The sequence below is a fragment of the Oncorhynchus keta genome, chromosome 23 (assembly GCF_023373465.1).
Source record: "Oncorhynchus keta strain PuntledgeMale-10-30-2019 chromosome 23, Oket_V2, whole genome shotgun sequence".
Lineage (NCBI taxonomy): Eukaryota > Metazoa > Chordata > Actinopteri > Salmoniformes > Salmonidae > Oncorhynchus > Oncorhynchus keta.
Window position 1 is genome coordinate 27197325 of NC_068443.1, and position 21676 is coordinate 27219000.

Here is a 21676-nt window from a genome sequence, read left to right on the forward strand (position 1 = left end):
GGCCAAGGAATGAAAGCCAGCTAAACAAAAACAAAGCCATGCCCTAACATTCCAAATGGCCCCTGAACCAAATTAGAATTGAAATAGGATCTGAGAAAATACAAATTATTTACAACCTACTCAAAGGATACATGGTGGTTTCCACCTAACAACAAATAACCGTAATGTATCTTATTCTTTACTTCACAGAATCAGGTGATTGCGAAACACTCAAGAGGTTAGAGATTTACCTCGTGCTAAATTGTAAGGCAACTTGAACCTGCAAGCAGACACTGTGCGTCATTAAAAGTAGAGGAAATGACTCAGGGGACTATTTGGGACAGGGCTTGGGAGGGAAAGGACATCCCTGGCTTGCAACTGGACCTATTTAGAGTAGACCTGGGGTACATCCAAAATGGCGCCCCATTCCCTACATAGTGTGGGTTGTGGTCAAAGGTATTACACTACAAAAGGGAATAGGGTGCCATTTGGGAGGCACACCGGCTTCTTCCTGGTTCCAAGAAACCATTGGTCTGCACCGTGCAGCTATTACGTGTCAATGACTGCGGGGTGCAGGACTGCGGGCTAACATGGCAGGCATGCGAGGCAAGCTTTCATTGGCTGTAGAAATGTACATTGAAGGGAAATGGAGGGCATCTTTACACAGTTTGTATTGTTTTATGGAGTTTGTTAGGTGGTGATGTTTATAGTTTTGATCGTGCATATGATATGCTATTTCATAAAACAGAGTCACTGCCATGGCAGTCAGGCTTCTGTAGGGGTTAGATAGGAGGTTGGAGGCATCACCTTTAGGGATGGTTTTCTTATCGTTGTCCCCACAGAGGGGGATCCTCTCTCGTTCAGACTCCTCGGCCTTTAGCCGACACAGGATCTCCTCCAGCCTCTTTACCAGCTCAGGGAACGAGGGTCGCAGCTTGGGGTCCATCTGGAGAAAGTGGACACGGACATGGTGAGGAGTGGGGGGATACAGCAGCCAGGTCAAACAAGATCAGGGGTACTGTTCGATCAGATTGTGTTTCTAGTTTCTATTCCACACAAGGGAATAAAGATTTTGGAAGCAGTTGTGTTTTGGGAAAACGGAGAGATTGAGGGCCTACTTACATTGCAGCAGTTGAAGGCCAGCTGCAGGAAGTCAGGAGGACAGTCTCCTACCATGTGCTGGAAGGCATGATAATCCAGGCCAAAGTTCTATCATGGAGGGAGTGGGGAGAGAGAGAGAGGTCAGGCAGGAAATTAATTTCAACTAAATCCCAGATATGAGTCTTATGTAATGTGATGTATCAAGGGGATGAGGAGGACTGAGGAAATGGAGCAATACTCACTTCAGTGCGAGGAAGGTAATCGGGGTCGGCCTGTATTCGGGCAATAATCTCACAGAGGACAATACCGTAGGAGAACACATCTGCCTGGAAACGGAAGAAAACAAAGAGACAGGCGTTTGAGATGAGTTCTTAGCTTGAGGGGTTGATGTTTATCAGACCAGTAGTCCTGTCCAGTCCTGTCAAGAGTAGAGGTCAAGGGTTAGAGATCAGGGACCTACCTTAAGGCTCCATGGATTGATGAGGAATTGAAAAGCTGTATAGTTGAAAGAGATGGGGCAAAAGGAGTAAGTCTGGCCGTACATCTGAATGGCTTACTTACTGCAAATGTAGAAATGATGTGACTAAACAAAAATAATAAGAATCTTTATTAGAAGCCAAGATCAATGATATAAAGATTGAATGGGGAAAAAAACTTGAGTACTTTAAATTCAATTATGGGCAGAAAGACAAATTCAAAACCGTTTTTCAACGAATCAGATTGCTTATTCATCACAAAACCATTTGATGTTGCCAATTATTTAATTGGCAAAGTGAGCAAACTTAGGCAGGAAATGCCCACGACAAACAGTGAGTAATTATATTAATGTATAAAAAACAAATAATGAAAGAAAAGCAGTGCAAGTTTGAATTTTGTAAAGTTATTGTGGAAGAGGTGGAAAAATAATTGTTAACCATGAAAAATGACAAACCTCCTGGCATTGACAACATAGATGGAAAGCTCCTGAGGATGGTAGCTGAATCTATAGCCACTCCTATCTGGCATATCTTTAATCTGAGCCTAGAGGAAAGTCTTTGTCCTCAGGCCTGGAGGGAAGCTAAAGTAATTCCGCTACCCAAGAGTGGTAAAGTGGCCTTTACTGGTTCTAACAGCAGACCTATCAGCCTGCTGCCAGCACTTAGCAAACTATTGAAAATAATGTGTGTTTGACCAAATACAATGCTATTTCTCTGTAAACAAATTAACAACAGACTTTCAGCATGCTTATAGAGAAGGGCACTCAACATGTACTGCACTGACACAAATGACTGATTAGTTGAAAGAAATTGATAAGAAGATTGTGGGAGCTGTGCTGTTAGATGTCAGTGCAGCCTTTGATATTATTGACCATAACTGGTTGTTGAAAAAACTTTAAGTGCTATGGCTTTTCAACCTCTGCTCTGAATCCACAATATGGCTATCTAATAGAATTCAAAGGGGTTTTCTTTAATGGAAGCATCTCAAAACAAAGTTTGTCACGTGCGCCAAATACAACAGGTACAGTGAAATGCTTACTTCCAGGCTCTAACCAATAGTGCAAAAAAAGGTAGGTAAAGAAATGAAACAGAAAAAAAAGACAGGCTATATACAGTAGCGAGGCTACATACAGACACCGGTTAGTCAGGCTGATTGAGGCAGTATATACACATGTAGATATGGTTAAAGTGACTATGCATATATGATGAACAGAGCGCAGTAGTAGCATAAAAGAGGGTTTGGCGGATGGTAGGACACAATGCAGATAGCCAGGTTAGCCAATGTGCGGGAGCACTGGTTGGTCGGCCCAATTGAGGTAGTATGTACATGAGTGTGCAGTTAAAGTGACTATGCATATATGAAAAACAGAGTAGCAGCAGCGTAAAAATAGGGGTTGGGGGGCACACAATGCAAATAGTCCGGGTAGCTATTTGATTACTTGTTCAGGAGTCTTACGGTTTGGGGGTAAAAACTGTTGAGAATCCTTTTTGTCCTAGACTTGGCACTCTGGTACTGCTTGCCATGCGGTAGTAGAGAGAACAGTCTATGACTGGGGTGGCTAGGGTCTTTGACAATTTTTAGGGCATTCCTCTGACACCGCCTGGTGTAGAGGTCCTGGATGGCAGGCAGCTTAGCCCCGTGGTGTACTGGGCCGTACGCACTACCCTCTGTAGTGCCTTGGGGTCAGAGGCCGAGCAATTGCCATACCAGGCAGTGATGCAACCAGTCAGGATGCTCTCGATGTTGCAGTTGTAGAACCTGTTGAGGATCTCAGGGCCCATGCCAAATCCTTTGTTTCCTGAGGGGGAATAGGCTTTGTTGTGCCCTCTTCACAACTGTCTTGGTGTGTTTGGACCATTCTAGTTTGTTGTTTGGACCATTCTAGTTTGTTGTTGATGTGGACACCAAGGAACTTGAAGCTCTCAACTCGCTCCACTACAGCCCCGTCGATGAGAATGGGGACGTGCTCGATCTCCCTTTTCCTGTAGTCCACAATCATCTCCTTATTCTTGGTTACGTTGAGGGATAGGTTGTTATTTTGGCACCACCCGGCCAGGACTCTGACCTCCTCCCTATAGGCTGTCTCATCGTCGTCGGTGATCAGGCCTACCACTGTTGTGTCGTCTGCAAACTTAATGATTGTGTTGGAGTTGTGCCTGGCCATGCAGTCGTGCGTGAACAGGGAGTACAGGAGGGGACTGAGCACACACCCCTGGGGAGCTCCAGTGTTGAGGATCAGTGTGGTAGATGTGTTGCTACCTACCCTCACCACCTGGGGTGGCCCATTAGGAAGTCCAGGATCCAGTTGCAGAGGGAGGTGTTTAGTCCCAGGATCCTTAGCTTAGTGATGAGCTTTGAGGGTACTATGGTGTTGAACGCTGAACTGTAGTCAATTAATAGCATTCTCACATAAGTGTTCCTTTTGTCCAGGTGGGAAATGGTAGTGTGAAGTGCAATAGAGATTGCATCATCTGTGGATCTGTTTGGTTTACCGCAGGGCAGCTCTCTAGGCCCTCTACTCTTTTCTATTTTTACCAATGACCTGCCATTGGCATTAAACAAAGCATGTGTGTCCATGCATGCTGATGATTCAACCATATAATGGATCAGCAACCACACCTAATGAAGTCACTGAAACCCTTTAAGAGTTGCAGTCTGTTTTGCAATGGGTGGCCAGTAATAAACTGGTAGTGCACATCTCTAAAACTAAGAGCATTATATTTGGTACAAATCATTCCCTAAATTCTTGACCTCAGCTGAATCTGCTAATGAATGGTGTGGCTGTTGGACAAGTTGAGGAGAAAAGAAATATGACTTGGCGTTACCTTAGATTGTAAACTGTCATGGTCAAAACATATAGATTCAATGGTAAAGATGTGGAGAGGTTTAGCCGTAATAAAGAGATGCTCTGCTTTTTTGACACCACACTACACAAAGCTCTACAGGCTCTAGTTGTCTAATCTTGATTATTGTCCAGTCATGTGGTCCGGTGCTGCTAGGAAAGACCGAGTTAAGCTGCAGCCCAGAACAGAACGACACATTTTCATCTTAATTGTAATCATAGGGCTGATATAAATCCTATGCATGCCAGTCTCTCTCGGCTAAGAGTTGAGGAGAGACGGACTGTAATCACTTCTTTTTATAAGAAACAATGTGTTGAGAATACCAAATTGTTTGTATAGTCAACTTACAGACAGCTCTGACACACACTTATCGCTCCAGGGATCTTTTCATAGTCCCCCAATCCAGAACAATTTCAAGAAAACATACAGTATTATAAAGAGCCCTTATTGCATGGAACATCCTTCCATCTCATATTGCTCAAATAAACAGCAAACCTGGTTTCAAAAAACAGATAAAGCAACACCTTACGGCACAACGCCTCTCCCCTATTTGACCTAGATAGTGTGTGTGTATGCATTGATATGCAGGCTACGTGTGCGTTTTTAAAAATGTATGTAGTTCTGTCCTTGAGCTGTTCTTGTCTAATGATGTTCTGTATTATGTCATGTTTTGTGTGGACCCCAGGAAAAGCTGCTGCTGCTTTTGCAACAGCCAATGGGGATCTTAATAAAATACCAATACCTTCTCATTGTAGGGTTCATCTCGCAGCACCTCAGGGGCCATCCAGAAGGGAGAGCCCACCACAGCCAGCTTCTCCCCCTCACCACTGCAGGCACAACAAGTACAGGAAGATAAACATTAGACTGGAGGTTACAAGCCTTTTGGGTGAGGGAATAATGCAATTCATTACAGTAGATCGGGGTGGCAGGTAGCCTAGTGGTTAGAGCATTGGACTAGTAACCGAAAGGTTGCAAGATAGAATCCCCGAGCTGACAAGGTAAACATCTGTCGTTCTGCCCCTGAACAAGGCAGTTTCACCCACTGTTCCTAGGCAGTCATTGAAAACAAGAATTAGTTCTTAACTGACTTGCCTAGTTAAATAAAAGATTAAAAAACAAAACACAATTTGACTATTTTTGCAATATTTATCACAACAATTATCAGACAAGCCAAAATATTTGTTATGAAAGCAGGTCGATTCTTCATCAGATTAATATGTAATAATGAAGTCATAGCCTGGAGAGAGAAAGAGAGCGGCCTTCTTAACCTGCTCTGGTATTATTAGCCTAGAGCACCAGTTTATTCCAAAACAGTACTTCATGTTCCTGCCTAATCAAATGACCCTCCCCCCTACTGGCACTTGTCCATCCCTTTACCTCCCAGCCCCACATTCATTTACTAGAGACATTTCACTGGACTCAAAGGAGCAAATCTTGATTTTCTTTTTAGAGTAAAAAATAAAATAATAATAATAATAATTCAACTGTGGGATTCAATTTCAGTCCTGATCTTAAATCTTATGTATCGTGCTAAAAACTGTTTTAAGCAATGAATGTAAACCAACATTGTGTTTGTATAGCACTGGCCCCTGTTTAATATATAACCGTTACCGTGGAAATGACTTACTCATAGTTGGGAATCTTCTCAGCGAGACCAAAGTCTCCAACCACTGCAGTGTAGCAGTTCTCATCGGACTTGATCAGGCAGTTCTGAGGACAAACAGTGAGCACAAATTCCATTATGAGCTTCTAAAATGACTGACGTTTACGAAGGGAAAGTGTCAGTGAATGCTCAGTCAGTCATACTTGAACTGAATCACAAATTAACTTGATGTACTACATGTTGGTTGATTAGATTCAATTCAAAGAGGTTTACACCCTGCACGAGTCAAAGCACCACGTGGCTCAGTTTCAACCCGCAATACAAGAAACCGATACAGCCAGAGAATCACAATAACGTCAAGTACTATTGCATGGAAACCAGGTCCCAACTCCTATGGTTTGAAGAAAATGCACTGAAACACACGTTACTGTATATAAATGCTGACTAGATCTATTATCTCTGTTTCGGAAAGGAAACCGTGCACCACATTTCGGACGCATCCATCCACAGTCAACTGCCACCCACTTTGGAGGTGAGGTCCCGGTGGAAGATGCCTTTGGAGTGCAGGTAGCCCAGGCCATTGGCGATCTCACAGGCCAGCTTTATCCTGGCAGCCCAGCTCAGAGGCTTGTTGCTGTCCAACAGCTGCTCCAGGTTCCCACCGTTGATGTACTGCAGAAAGGTCGAGAGGGAAAACAGAACAATTTAGGAAGGTTTCAAATGAAAGTTCAGGAGAAAGTTGTCCTCTGTCACAGGCTTTCACCTTGATGTGAGCAAAAGCTGGGTAGGAAAAAAGTACACATTATCAGTAAATGTACACTATTGAATTCAATGACTATCGTGTACATACTCTACATGAGTTATTGAGATATGAAGTAATGTTCTGTACAGACATTGTTACAGCATCCCGTTGGTCATTTGGGGCTATGCCCCGCCCCATTCAGGAAGACCGGTCAAAGTCAATCGACTTACTCTGAGCGCTCTAAACATAGATTGATGCTAATGCCAAGCACAGCTGAGGACAATGACAGACAAGACTGCCTGCTTGCAGAAAAAGCTAAGTGAATTGGAAATCCACTCAGTAGTTTTAAAAGTAGCTCTGTCGGCTCGGGAAGAGGCTTGGCTGTCCCACACAGAACTAGCCTAACCTATATCATGTAGAATGATTCCACAAAACAAAAATTTGGAAAATAACTACGGAGAGAAATTAAAGTAGATAAGGGTCACGAAAAGAGAGACTGGGGTCCCTGGACTGACCAGACTTCTCTGGGCCTCCCTTGTGATTCTAGACTGGTGTGTTTTAGGTTTCTTGGCAAACTGTCAATGAATACATTGAGGACTTCTAGAAAAGAGAATATTCGTCAAAACGCGTCTGTCTTCACCCAGTTGGAACTGTAAATAAATGATGTATGTGAACGAAGACTAAACTCCCTTAGCCTGTACCTTTAACAGCTTAACCTTTCAATGGAATTTAGCCCGCCCAAAGCGGAGGTTAAAGCATCACACACATTTGACTTGTGCTGCAGTCTTCTACCTTTGTTCAGGTAGAATGTTGGAAGTAGGCCTAATAATAAGTCAACCTAGAAACACACCAACGTATGTGTGTGTGTCATTTGGTCTTATGCGCTGAAAGGCCCCCGCGCTGTAATACTCTCTCCCCCTGCCCTGCAGCCCATCCCCAAACCAATCCCAGACGCAGGAGAGGATTACAGCTTGTTTGCCTTACAAATTCCTCTGTAGCCCCCCGCATCTGTCGTCTGCCAGCCTAGCGCTCCACTTCACAGGGGTAAAGCCCAGACAAATCCTGCTGCCAGTCGGTCAGTGCGGACATGATCCACTCCATGCACCCTGTGGGTTGAGGCGACAGTCTCCAGATCAGATGAATGAGCCAAGGCCAAAAGTTAGGCACACAAGGTTACAAGGCCACATCAACTCACCTCCACCCTAAACCCTGACAAGGTAACCTGGAGAAGGGAAGGCCATTAACACATGATCACAGAGAGCAAGAGTAGCGGACTGGAGGATAAAAAGGGCAGAACCCAGGCAGTGAAAATGTGACTAAACAGGATATGTTGATGGAGAAACAAATCTAGCAATGTTTTCCACAAGCGCCGGCTGTCGGCTAAATGGACGATAACAAACACATTGTCAGCTGGCTACGTTTCCCCCACTTCATTAAACTCGGCTTCTTTTCATTTAAAATGTTTAAATTAGCTAGTCAGAAAAGTCTGTATAGCCTTTTTCCACTCGAATGAACAATATGCATCTTGTAGTGATCTATTGATAGCACAGGCCCCTGTCAGTCACAGCCAGCGATGACAGGCCCCTTTCAGTCAAAGCCAAACTTCTGGTTTGCCAGTCTGCTGTCTCACCTGCCGCTCAGTACCGGTGTTATTTTTGTGCGCTGTGGTTGGCTGCGGTAACATTTCTTTTCACAGAGGAGGGAGAGCATGATGCTTGTTCGTCGTCTCCTGTGAGTGAATTTATGTCCCATGTAATGTAAGTGGTAAAGATGAGTTGGAATCCACGTAATTATTGGTTTTATGGCACATTCACTTACATTCTCTTTTGCGTGTTTAGCCAGCCACAGAATCGGTGGTCATATAGGCTATTACTGTTATTTGATTGGAAGACCAAACAGCTTGTGCTGAGTAGTTCATAAAAGGTGTCAAACAGACTGAATAAAGTCAAATCTCCTATATCCTGCTTTTCAATTCATGAATCATACAAACATAGTTACAGTGCCGTGCGAAAGTTTTCGGCCCCCTTGAAATTTGCGACCTTTTACCACATTTCAGGCTTCAAACATAAAGATAAAACTTTTTTTTTTGTGAAGAATCAACAACAAGTGGGACACAATCATGAAGTGGAACGACATTTATTGGATATTTCAAACTTTTTTAACACATCAAAAACTGAAAAATTGGGCGTGCAAAATTATTCAGCCCCTTTACTTTCAGTGCAGCAAACTCTCTCCAGAAGTTCAGTGAGGATCTCTGAATGATCCAATGTTGACCTAAATGACTAATGATGATACATACAATCCACCTGTGTGTAATCAAGTCTCCGTATAAATGCACCTGCACTGTGATAGTCTCAGAGGTCCGTTAAAAGCGCAGAGAGCATCATGAAGAACAAGGAACACACCAGGCAGGTCCGAGATACTGTTGTGAAGAAGTTTAAAGCCGGATTTGGATACAAAAAGATTTCCCAAGCTTTAAACATCCCAAGGAGCACTGTGCAAGCGATAATATTGAAATGGAAGGAGTATCAGACCACTGCAAATCTACCAAGACCTGGCCATCCCTCTAAACGTTCAGCTCATACAAGAAGACTGATCAGAGATGCAGCCAAGAGGCCCATGATCACTCTGAATGAACTACTGCTCTGGTCAGATGAAACCAAAATTGAACTTTTTGGCAACAATGCAAAACGTTATGTTTGGCGTAAAAGCAACACAGCTCATCACTCTGAACACACCAACCCCACTGTCAAACATGGTGGTGGCAGCATCATGGTTTGGGCCTGCTTTTCTTCAGCAGGGACAGGGAAGATGGTTAAACTTGATGGGAAGATGGATGGAGCCAAATACAGGACCATTCTGGAAGAAAACCTGATGGAGTCTGCAAAAGACCTGAGACTGGGATGGAGATTTGTCTTCCAACAAGACAATGATCCAAAACATAAAGCAAAATCTACAATGGAATGGTTCAAAAATAAACATATCCAGGTGTTAGAATGGCCAAGTCAAAGTCCAGACCTGAATCCAATCGAGAATCTGTGGAAAGAACTGAAAACTGCTGTTCACAAATGCTCTCCATCCAACCTCACTGAGCTCGAGCTGTTTTGCAAGGAGGAATGGGGAAAAAAATTCAGTCTCTCGATGTGCAAAACTGATAGACATACCCCAAGCGACTTACAGCTGAAATCGCAGCAAAAGGTGGCGCTACAAAGTATTAACTTAAGGGAGCTGAATAATTTTGCACGCCCAATATTTCAGTTTTTGATTTGTTAAAAAAAGTTTTAAATATCCAAATGTCGTTCCACTTCATGATTGTGTCCCACTTGTTGATTCTTCACAAAAAAATACAGTTTTATATCTTTATGTTTGAAGCCTGAAATGTGGCAAAAGGTCGCAAAGTTCAAGGGGGCCGAATACTTTCGCAAGGCACTGTATATGTCCATGGCATCAGGACATTGTAAACCAAAGATCTTGTTTGTATTTTCCTAGGAGTCTAAGCCCACGTCGAGACCTGCCGGTGACTGCTAAAGTGACTCGTCAGCGTAGCCCCATACAGTCACTGGTGTAGCCTAGTGATGGGTTGTTTGTGAACTGACGGCATTTGTTTTGCCCATTCTAACGTTCAATCGTACAGTAACTGAATGCCCGGATGCCTTTTTGCTAGCTTTATATAGCAAGTCATTGCTAAGTGACTTAACTGGCCACTGAGTGTATAATGGTGTGTAGACAGTATATTAATAGGAAAGGTGTACAGCAGTAGTTATTTAGGATGAGCCATAACTAGAATATAGTTTATACATATAAAGTGGGTAAAACAGTATGTAAACATGATTAAAGGGACCAGTGTCCAATGACTATGTACATAGAACAAAGCAGTCTCTAATGTGCAGGGCAGAGTACTGGGTGGTAGCTGACTAGAACAGTGATTAAGGTTCAGGGCAGAGTACTGGGTGGTAGCTGGCTAGAACAGTGATTAAGGTTCAGGGCAGGGTACTGGGTGGTAGCTGGCTAGAACAGTGATTAAGGTTCAGGGCAGAGTACTGGGTGGTAGCTGGCTAGAACAGTGATTAAGGTTCAGGGCAGGGTACTTGGTGGTAGCTGGCTAGAACAGTGATTAAGGTTCAGGGCAGGGTACTGGGTGGTAGCTGGCTAGAACAGTGATTAAGGTTCAGGGCAGAGTACTGGGTGGTAGCTGGCTAGAACAGTGATTAAGGTTCAGGGCAGGGTACTGGGTGGTAGCTGGCTAGAACAGTGATTAAGGTTCAGGGCAGGGTGCTGGGCGGCTAGTGGTGACTATTTAACTGTTTGATGGCCTGGAGACAGAATCTGTTTATCAGGTCTCAGCTTTGATGCACCTGTACAGTCTCTCCTCCTCCTTCTAGATGGATGAACAGGTCGTGGCTCGGGTCTTCTTGGCCTTCCTCGGCTCTTCTTGGCTTTCCTGTGACACCAGGTGCTGTAGATGTCCTGGAAGGAACGCAGGGTACCCCTGGTGATGTGTTGGGCTGACCGTACCACCCTCTGGAGAGCCCTGCAGTTGTGGGCAGTGTAGTTGTCGTACCAGGCGGAGATACAGCCCGACAGAAGTTTGTGAGGGTCTTTATGGGTCAAGCCACATTTCTTTAGTCTCCTGAGGTTGAAGAGGCGCTGTGGAAGGACCATTTCAGGTCCTCCGTGATGTGCATGCTGAGGAACTTGAAGCTTTTGACCCTCTCCACTCGATGTGGTGGGGGCGTGCGCTCTCTGCTGTTGACGTTGAGGGAGAGGTTATTTTCCTAGCACCACTCCCAGGGCTTTCGACCAGGGCTCTCACCTACACCATATAGGTTGTCATCATTGTTGGTAAACAGGCCTACCACTGTTTTGTCGTCAGAAAAGTTGATGATTGAGTTTGTTCTGTGTAGAAAATCCCATGTTTAACACCCGTTTTATTGTTCAAATCATATCTGTCGGTCTATTCATGGGCACCTGACTTTGTATAAAAGCGGAGGTGCACAAAATCAGAAAATGTTTGCATAATTTTATTTTCTTAAATAGATTCCCTATTGAGAAACAATATGTTACTTGACAGAACACAACCTTTTTTCTTAGATTTTAACCACAATAAACTACATTGAAAGGGTAGACTAGACTATTTTTTCTGTCTAGATTAGTAATCTACTGCCTTCCATCAATGACTCACCCACAGTGATTGATTGACAGAAAAAAAGTTAATGGGATAGATCATCCATATTACCCTAAGTATCCATAGCAGCAGAGGCACTAAAATACATCATTTTAACAAACATTGTGGTAATTCATATCTTGCAGTAAAACTAAACATGACTTGAATCTCAAGAGAAGACCGGTTTAATGTTGAAAAAGGTCATATTACTTAGAAGATCGTAGCCTAGGCCTGGACAATATCCAAAACAACTAACATGCATAAAACACTGTTCTAGGCAGGTGCAACTCTTAGAAATCATTAGCTGATACACTTTGCTGAAGACAAGGCTTTCCCTGAACCTTCCTGAATTAAAGCTAAGAAAGCCAGAAAGGAAATGGGAATTAATTGTCTCTTGTGACCACTGCGAGCAGCTTCAAATAATGGTCTAATCCCCCCAGTGGCTCATGGATTACCCAGATTATAATGCTCCTAATCGGTCTTTGCCTAATGTGTAAACGAGGTCTGTCAGACAGTGGGAAGCAGAGCAGAGGTTACTGTGCCAACCCGATGAGTCAAAGGGTGTTTTGATCGAAGAAGCAGGGCTTTATAAGAAGCAGGGCTTTTACAAAGAGCAGGGCTTTACAAGGAGCAAGTAATTCTAAATGGAAAAATGTAGGCACACTAAGAAATGTACAAACACAATGAAAAATGATGAGGTAATAAAGCTAGAATCCTTCATTTTTCTAGGAGCACTGGTCCTCTTAAATTAAGATTCTAGGTCACACAGCAAAATATTTAGGCATATGTGGGAATAAAATGGTCACACTGTAGAGCCCTGATGAGTGATTGCATCTCTAAGCCTGTGGCTGCACGGTAACTTGACTCTTCATTTCCTACCATGGAGACTCGTCAGGCCCGTTGCTAAGGCCAGGATCCAGCCAGAGCAGACAGTGCTGGTAGCTAGCAGCTAGTTCTGTTTATACAGCAGTAGCAGCAAAACATAACCCCATGATGCCATGTGTTCAGTATTCACAGCCTCGCTTGAGGCTGCTGACACCACAGCCCCAGGAGACTGGAGTGTGAGAAGGTTCCCCTCTCTCCCAGTCTTCATCTCCATGGATCCACATATTGGATAACTTCCTGCTATCATTCACTTCACACGAGTGCTTGGGCTCAGATGGGGCAGTCAGTCGTAAAGCTACTCCCCTTACTAATCGACCCTTATCATTAGCACAGGGCTATCTATTTGGATTACATGGACACACCGACTCAGTCACACAGATAGGTCAAGCTATTTTGTGCACAATTTTGACAGAAATATAAAACATAACCCTTAGCTCTAATGGAACCCATCCCCTGGCTTTTCATTGAGAACATCAACACAGCTTTATTTGCTCACATGTAAACTATGCAGGGAAACACAAGGTTCTTTCAATTACAGGTTGCTGTCCTTCTGGGCAAAGCAGCACTGTTTGGTGTTCACCTGAAGAAAAACCCTGGATAAAAATTCACAATACCTTTTCATTATAATCATGGCTATGAGGTTACCTTTCAGTGGGTTATACTTATGAGACTTACATTACATAACAAGCTGACCATACCGCAACAGGACTCAATGAGCAATATGACAGTATTAGCTACATTACAAGTAAAAAGCATTTAGGCCTATACTGATGCTAGAAAACCCATCATGTTTCTAGAATCACATTCCATGATAGAGTGGATGGAAAAACAGAATAAGACAGTGTGCCAACATCCCGACCTGAAACACGACAGCAAGCGGTACAGTCATGTTTCTGAGGTGTAGGCCATCTATACAAGGCTCTAAGTCACAAAGACAAAACAGTGGTTCCTCTTACCTCAGTCAGAGCATGGAGCTGGCCTTCCTGAACACACACACCCATGAACCTAGAGGAAGACAAAGACATCAGTCAGTTATTGTTTCTATGTATAATGAACATTTCATGAGCTGAAATAAAAGAAAAAAGCCCAGACATTTTCCATACGAACAAAAAGCTTATTTCTGTCAAATTGTGCACACAAATGTGTTTACATCCCTGTTAGTGAGAATTGTTCCTTTGCCATGATAATCCAGCCACCTGACAGGTCTGGCATATCAAGAAGATGAAGAAACAGCATGATCATTACACAGGTGCACCTTGTACTGGGGACAATACAAAGCCACTAAAATGTGCAGTTGCCACACAACAATGTCCACCAGAGCTGTTGACAGAGAATCAAATATTTATTTCTCTACCATAAGCTGCCTCCAACGTCGCTTGAGAGAATTTGGCATTACATCCAACCGACTTCACAACCGCAGACCACGTGTAACCACGCCAGCCCAGGACCTCCACTTCCGGCTTGTTCACTTGCGGAATCGGCTGAGACCAGCCACCCGGACAGCTAATGAAACTGACAATTATTTTGGTCTTTAATTAACTTCTATGGGATCGGTCCCCCCCCCCCACAGGACGGTTGAGCTAACGTGCACTAATGTGATTAGCATGACATTGTAAATAACAATAACATTTCCCAGGACATAGACATGTCTTATACGGGCAGAAAGCTTAAATTATTGTTAAATCTAACTGCACTGTCCAATTTACAAAGATAAAATGTAGCATAGTTTTGTTTGATAAAACACATTTTAAAATTCAAATGTAGGAATTGGGTTCTACAGTTTCAACCCCCTTGGCTGCACCACTGCCCAGTCATGGGAAAGCCATATATTTGGGCCTAATTAATTTATTTTAAAATGGACTCATTTCCTTATATAAACTAGAACTCCGTAACATCATTGAAATGGTTGCGTTTATATTGTTGTTCAGTAGATTTACCACAAAATACCATGAGACATGTGGTGGATGCATATTTATGGCTCTCCTGTTATGCTCTTCTCATGTTGACATGACAAAGCTAAGCTATGGGGTCTAGAGTTTAAGATTTGAGTGGGTCTATATGTAGCTCAAAAAAGTTAATTATCTGGCCCAAGGACGAAAGCATAGTCCTTTCGAGAGCAAAATGACAAATCTCTTGGTGGTTAAATACTTCTGCACTGGAAGAAAAGACCCAACAAGAGCAGTGCAAACAAGAAAGTCATTTCTAGGGGGAAACTAGGCTCACTCTCCTGACCCACATTCCAGCTCTTTTTCTCCCTCTTTTTTTGGAGCCACTGCATCCAAATCTTAAGAGGCTGGAGTCACAGTCAAGGCCGTCTGTTTTTGGAAATGACAAACTGGTTGTATGAATATCCTAACACACGAGCCAGGCTGTACACACACAGCGAGTGTTGGCTCCCCTGAGTTATGACCCAATAAATGCAAGACAGATGGTTCTTCGAAGGGTTTCTCAGACAAAGAACCCCTCAGAATTCTCGTCAGCCAACCACAGCACACACAGACCATCTCTTTCCTACCCACCACCGACAGCAGAATGTGAGCTCTGTAGTGTATCATGCAAAGCCTAGGTCAGCCTAATCCATTTGAGGATAGGAAATTCAGATTGTTCCATTTTATTGTCCATGACAACATAAAACATTGTCATACAATAATAAATCCCAAACTATTTGTTCTATCATGAGGAGTTTGGTCAAATATGTATGTGTGCCGATTTTGCAGGCTCCCAACTTAATATGAAAATAAACAGCTTTGGTGAGAAGTGAAAAGGGAAAGGTTGTTCCTCATAAGGGAATTCATGTCAATGAAATTCAAACTCAGGATGTTGTTCCAGAAAATCCATTGTTAAATACTGTGGAACAGCAGAGATCAAGGTCACACCCCATACGTAAAATGTATGCACGTATTACTGTAATTTGCTTTGGATAAAAGAGTCTGCTAAATGGCATATTTTTAAGCAATAAGGCATGAGGGGGTGTGGTATATGGCCAATATACCACGGTTAAGGGCTGTTCTTATGTACGACGCAACAGTGTCTGGAGACAGCCCTTAGCCGTGGAATATTGGCCATATACCACAAACCCCCGAGGTGCCTTATTGCTATTATAAAAAGTGATTACAAACATAATTAGAACAGTAAAAATACATGTTTTGTCATACCTGTGGTATACGTTCTGATATACCACGGATTTCAGCCAATCAGCATTCAGGGCTCGAACCACCCACTTCATCATATCATTTATTACCCCACTGATTCCATTAAAGGGGAGGCTAACGCCATTTTGACAGAAAGCTACAGATCAAAGTATCTTTCAAAGATGAAGGATTCACAAATGACTTAAGAGTCACTTTCTAGAAAAAAAGGCAATTAGACCATTAGTCAGTAAGAAAATGACACCATTTCTGAATATGGTACCATAACTGAACTTTTCCAGCCCTGTATTGTACCCATTTTTTGAGTAGCCCCTTGAGATTGTTATTAAAAAGCTGGGATAATTTAATCAGTAACTGACCAAGAATGAAAAATAATTGTATAATATCGCAGAAGGCATTTTAGTTCCGTTTCTCCAAAAGGACAGATTGATATTCAAACTACACAAAATATTGAGGATGGTGCCGTGCCCCCCCCAAAAAAAAATCAACTGTAGTGGAACAGATGTTTTGTTTCCTGGAGGTCACCTGAGGATGTTGGGATGGGACAGTCTGTTCATCAGTTGGACTTCTCTCAGCATGTTGGCGCGGTTACTGCTCAGTTTGTTCATCTTCAGAGCCATCACCTGGCCCGACACTCTGTGGCGTACCTGCAACGAACACAACAATCCGGTCAATTTGGCATTATCGGAATGCTTCTCTTTAACACTACCGTTCCCTTATCAATATTCCCTTATCGTGGGGACACTTCTCTGTTATCGTTATTCCAAGATCATGGAGAAAGGTTCTCTTTCTGCAGCAAAATGAATGTCCTTCCACATTCAGAACCATAACAACGGGAAGTAAAACAGTTCATTTCTCCTGTGAATTAGATCAGTCACTGGCCTTCCTTGCAGCATTAACTCCAATGTGATCAAAGATGAGTGGCTGGCTTTCATCCACACATTGGTGCACTAGAAAGAATACTGAGCCGAGGCCAAGAACATGAATGTTGTGATATGTAACCTAGGTGTTAGCCTACCACAACTACCTACAATGTAACCCTTTTCTTTAGAACACTTATCTAACTACAACAATACAAACATCAATCTGATCGTTGGGAAATAGTTTTATTTGCTTCCTCAAAGCCATAACAACCACAGGAAGTTATGAGTCAGGGTGAGAAAAATAAGCTGTATCTGCTACTGCTCACTTCCTCCAGATGAAATATTAAGACACTGAAACCAGTGAATAAGAAGTTAAAGTCTCAACTCAGGTCGGTCTGCGAGCACAGTAACAGATATAACCAGATAGGCATTGTATAGCTAGTTTACAGGTTACATTTGTTGGAGAGCGGAGATAAAAGGAAGTTTGAGGTACAGAAAAGGGAGGCAGGCCGATCTAGGCCTTATTTACATAGCACTTGGATGAGTATCCAGTTCATAGTGCTTCTTTAGCCGCTCTTGAAGTTCTACTACAAAAGGTGCAGCTAGTCTTCCCTGTAGGAGAGGAGCAGGCAGCAGATGGCCTCCTCTAGACCACCTCCCCCACTCCCATCCTCTGCCCACCAGGAGAGAGAGTGCAGCCTGGCTCAAACAAAGACCCATAATGTTGCCCCAGCAAGACCCTGCACCTCCAATCTGTTCCATCAATCCAGCTAGCCGCCTCAATACCTAGCCCTGTAGACAGGACACACAGTCGAAGACAAACAGATCATTCTATTTTATGTAGATCCATTGTCCCCTTGCTTAGACAAATATGGAACTCATTACACAGGAAACATTTGTGTCCGTTAAGCATTTAGAGAAGCAAGTCTGAGGCAACGAGGGTAAATATTGTTGTACTAATAAAGCTGAAGTCATAATTTTGACTTGAGAGGAAACAGCTGCAATATAACAATATTATGGCCCCAAGGATTAAACAGCACCTTTTAAAACATGGTTGAACATGTGAGTGTGAATAAAGGAAGCTTTTTCCTAAGGTTTGTTCAACAAGGACTATTTGTAAAGGCCCCAGTCATATTCAGGGTGGATGGGCATTCCCTCCCTAAAATCCATGGTGTGATGACAGCCCCCTCAGGCAGCCTGGGGCAGGACCCTACACGCTGCCCTTCCCCCACCAAGTCAGCACTGGGTCCTTTGCATTAACCCTTTGACTCCAATGAGCAGTGATTGAGTCGTTCTAAGGCAGACTACTGTGGCCATGCTCTGAAGCGGCCATTAGATTACTGTGCATCACAGCTCCAGACATAGCAACACTTCTATTCCTTTCTGTAATTAGGCTAGTTTCCTGTTTGAGCTAAGAAACGAAATCTGAATTCTATTTCCAGTCCATCAGTATGCATTGACTCATACATACAGATGGAAAGGAAATAGTATGACTAAGATGTAAGTCGCTCTGGATAAGAGCGTCTGCTAAATGACTTAAATGTAAATATAAATGTAATAGAGGCATGAGATAGAAAGTGCTGACATTGTGGTGGTTGTGACAACATCAATATAGAATGCCCTGACTCCGACTTTTCAGTAGGTGAAGCTGAAGTCTATAGCCTATAACTAATTGAAAGTCCCTCATTGAAAGTAAAAAAGTGACTTTCATGAGCGCTGACGCTGGTTGGAGGAAATTACATTGTGGCTTACACCAAAAGTGAACGTAGCTAACATGACCTCAAAATGTCAGTAAAGGAGTTGAACATCTAACCTCAACAGCCATATCTGTTGAAGTACCAACCCTGTCAGGTTGTTAGTGTAATGGACGATATAGCACTTAGACAGCCATTGTAGCCTAACGTCTAGTCGCCATCATAAACCTCTTCAGCCCTTCTATATTTTCATATCGTAACCAGAGCGACGTGGAAATAAAGTGCTTTTCGCACGTCCCATATCAGTAGATTGTGAGACAATAGCCTAGATCAATGTAATAAGGAGCGGCCACAGTATCTGTGTGCTAGAGGTGTTCACGGATTCACCTGTACCCGAATACCTGAGACCCAATCCAGAATTCTAAATAATGTCACAGGTTTGGGTTGGATTTGATTGATACGGGTATGTGTCATTTTAACTGACTTATCCGGAAGGGCCTGTACATATCAGAACGCGCGGCTGCTGTGCGTGCGCGAGGGAGAAATTGGATCATTTATGCCGCTGCTCTTGATTTTCACGAAAGCGGAGAGTGGTGCATTTAGCTGGTTTTTGTTGCCCAATCATAAGTCCTCAAAGCGACAATAGGCTACAGTCAGAGCCTCTGCGCGTTTAAAAAGAGATATGTATACATGCATGCGCACACACACAAATGTTTGGACACCTACTCATTCAAGGGTTTCTCTTTATTTTTACTATTTTCGACATTGGAGAATAGTGAAGACATCAAAAATAGTAAAATACAAATTTAAATCACGTAGTAACCAAAAGAAAAAGAAAGTGTTAAGTAGCCAGCCTTCGCCTTGATGATAGCTTTGCACACTCTTTGCTTTCTCTCAACCAGCTTCATGAGGTAGTCACCTGGAATTAATTTCAATTGACAGGTATGCCGTGTTAAAAGTTCAATCAGTTGTGTTGTGACAAGGTATACTGAAGACAGCCCTATTTGGGAAAAGACCAAGTCCATAATATGGCACAACAGTCCATTATTTTAAGACATGAAGGTCAGTCAATACAGAACATTTCAATCAATTTGAAAGTTTCTTAAAATGCAGTCGCAATAACCATAAGCTGATGAAACGGTCTCTCATGAGGACTATCACAAGAAAGACCCAGAATTACCTCTGTTAGAGTTAACTGCACCTCAGATTGCAGCCCAAATAAATTCTTCAGAGTTCAAGTAACAGACATCAACTGCTCAGAGGAGACTATGTGAATCAGCCCTTGTTGGTTGAATTGCTGCAAAGAAACCACTACTAAAAGGACACCAATAAGAAGACGAGACTTGCTTGGGCCAAGAAACATGATCAATGGACATTAGACCGGTGGAAATCTGTCCTTTGGTCTGATGAATTCAAATTTGAGATTTTTGGTTCCAACCACTGTCTTTGTGAGACGCAGAGAAGGTGAATGGATGATCTCTGCATGCGTCGTTCCCACCGTGAAGCATAGAGGAGATGTGATGGTGTTGGGGTGCTTTGCTGGTGACCTTGTCAGTGATTTATTTAGAATTCAAGCTACACTTAACCAGCATGGCTACCACAGCATTCTGCAGCGATAAACCATCCCATCTGGTTTGCGCTTAGTGGGACTATCATTTGTTTCTCAACAGGACAATGACCCAACACACCTCCAGGCTATGTAAGGGCTACTTGACCACAGAGTAATGGAGTGCTGCTTTAGATGACCTTGCCTCCACAATCACCTGACCTCAACCCAATTGAGATGGCTTAGGATGAGTTGGACCGCAGAGTGAAGGAAAAGCAGCCAACAAGTACTCAGCATATGTGGGAACTCCTTCAAGACTGTTGGAAAAGCATTCCAGGTGAAGCTGGTTGAGAGAATGCCAAGAATGTGCAAAGCTGTCAAGGCAAAGGGTGGCTACTTTAAGGAATCGAAAATACATTTTGATTTGTTGAACACTTTTTTGGTTACTACATGATTCCATGTGTTATTTCATAGTTGTGATGTATTCACTATTATTCTACAATGTAGAAAATAGTAAAAATAAAGAAAAACCTTTGAATGAGTAGCTGTGTCCAAACTTTTCACTGGTACTGTATGTATGTATGTTACACTACCGATCAAAGGTTTGGGGTCACTTAGAAATGTCCTGGTTTTTGAAAGACAAGCACATTTTTTGTCTATTAACATAAAATTGATCAGAAATACATTGTTTATGTTGGAAATAACTATTGTAGCTGGAAACGGCAGATTTTTGTGGAATATCTACATAGGCATACAAAGGCCCATTATCAGCAATCATCACTCCTGTAATCCAATGGCACGGTGTGTTAGCTAATCCAAGTTGATCATTTTGCAATTATGTTAGCACAGCTAAAAACTGTTGTCCTAATTAAAGAAGCAATAAAACTGGCCTTCAGACTAGTTGAGTATCTGGAGCATCAGTGGGTTTGATTACAGACTCAAAATGTCCGAAAACAGAGACCTTTCTTCTGAAACTCGTCAGTCTATTCTTGTTCCGAGAAATGAAGACTATTCCATGCGAGAAATTGCCAAGAAACTGAATATCTCGTACAGCACTGTACTACTCCCTTCACAGAACAGCGCAAGCTGGCACTAACCAGAATAGAAAGAGGAGTGGGAGGCCCCAGTGCACAACTGAGCAAGATGACAAGTACATAAGAGTGTCTAGTTTGAGAAACAGACGACTCACAAGTCCTCAACTGACAGTTTCATTAAATAGTACCCGCAAAACACCAGTCTCAACGTCAACAGAGAAAAGGCAACTCCGGGATGCTGGCAGAGTTGCAAAGAAAAAGCCATATTTTTTTTTCACCTTTATTTAACTAGGCAAGTCAGTTAAGAACAAATTCTTATTTTCAATGACGGCCTAGGAACAGTGGGTTAACTGCCTGTTCAGGGGCAGAACGACAGATTTGTACCTTGTCAACTCGGGGGTTTGAACTTGCAACCTTCCGGTTACTAGTCCAACGCTCTAACCACTAGAACACCCTGCCGCCCAGATATCTCAGACTGGCCAATAAAAATAAAGATTCATATGGGCAAAAGAACAAGACGCTGAACAGAGGAACTCTGCCTAGAAGGACAGCATTCCGGAGTCGCCTCTTCACTGTTGAGACTGGTGTTTTGCGGG

The 21676-nt window shown here is 42.9% G+C and overlaps 1 protein-coding gene across 1 annotated transcript in view; it reads right to left on the reverse strand.

Moving 5' to 3' along the window:
• The window catches only part of LOC118402098 (dual specificity testis-specific protein kinase 2-like), a 38018-nt gene that overhangs the window by 2927 nt on the left and 13415 nt on the right, over window positions 1–21676 (reverse strand). The window contains exons 3-10 of the mRNA XM_035800001.2: window positions 16469–16590; window positions 13751–13799; window positions 6529–6675; window positions 6028–6110; window positions 5143–5227; window positions 1323–1406; window positions 1102–1188; window positions 787–925 (exon numbers count right to left, since the gene is read on the reverse strand). Of these exons, the coding sequence (XP_035655894.1) occupies window positions 787–925; window positions 1102–1188; window positions 1323–1406; window positions 5143–5227; window positions 6028–6110; window positions 6529–6675; window positions 13751–13799; window positions 16469–16590 (796 nt within the window). The remainder of the gene's footprint in view (window positions 1–786; window positions 926–1101; window positions 1189–1322; window positions 1407–5142; window positions 5228–6027; window positions 6111–6528; window positions 6676–13750; window positions 13800–16468; window positions 16591–21676) is intronic.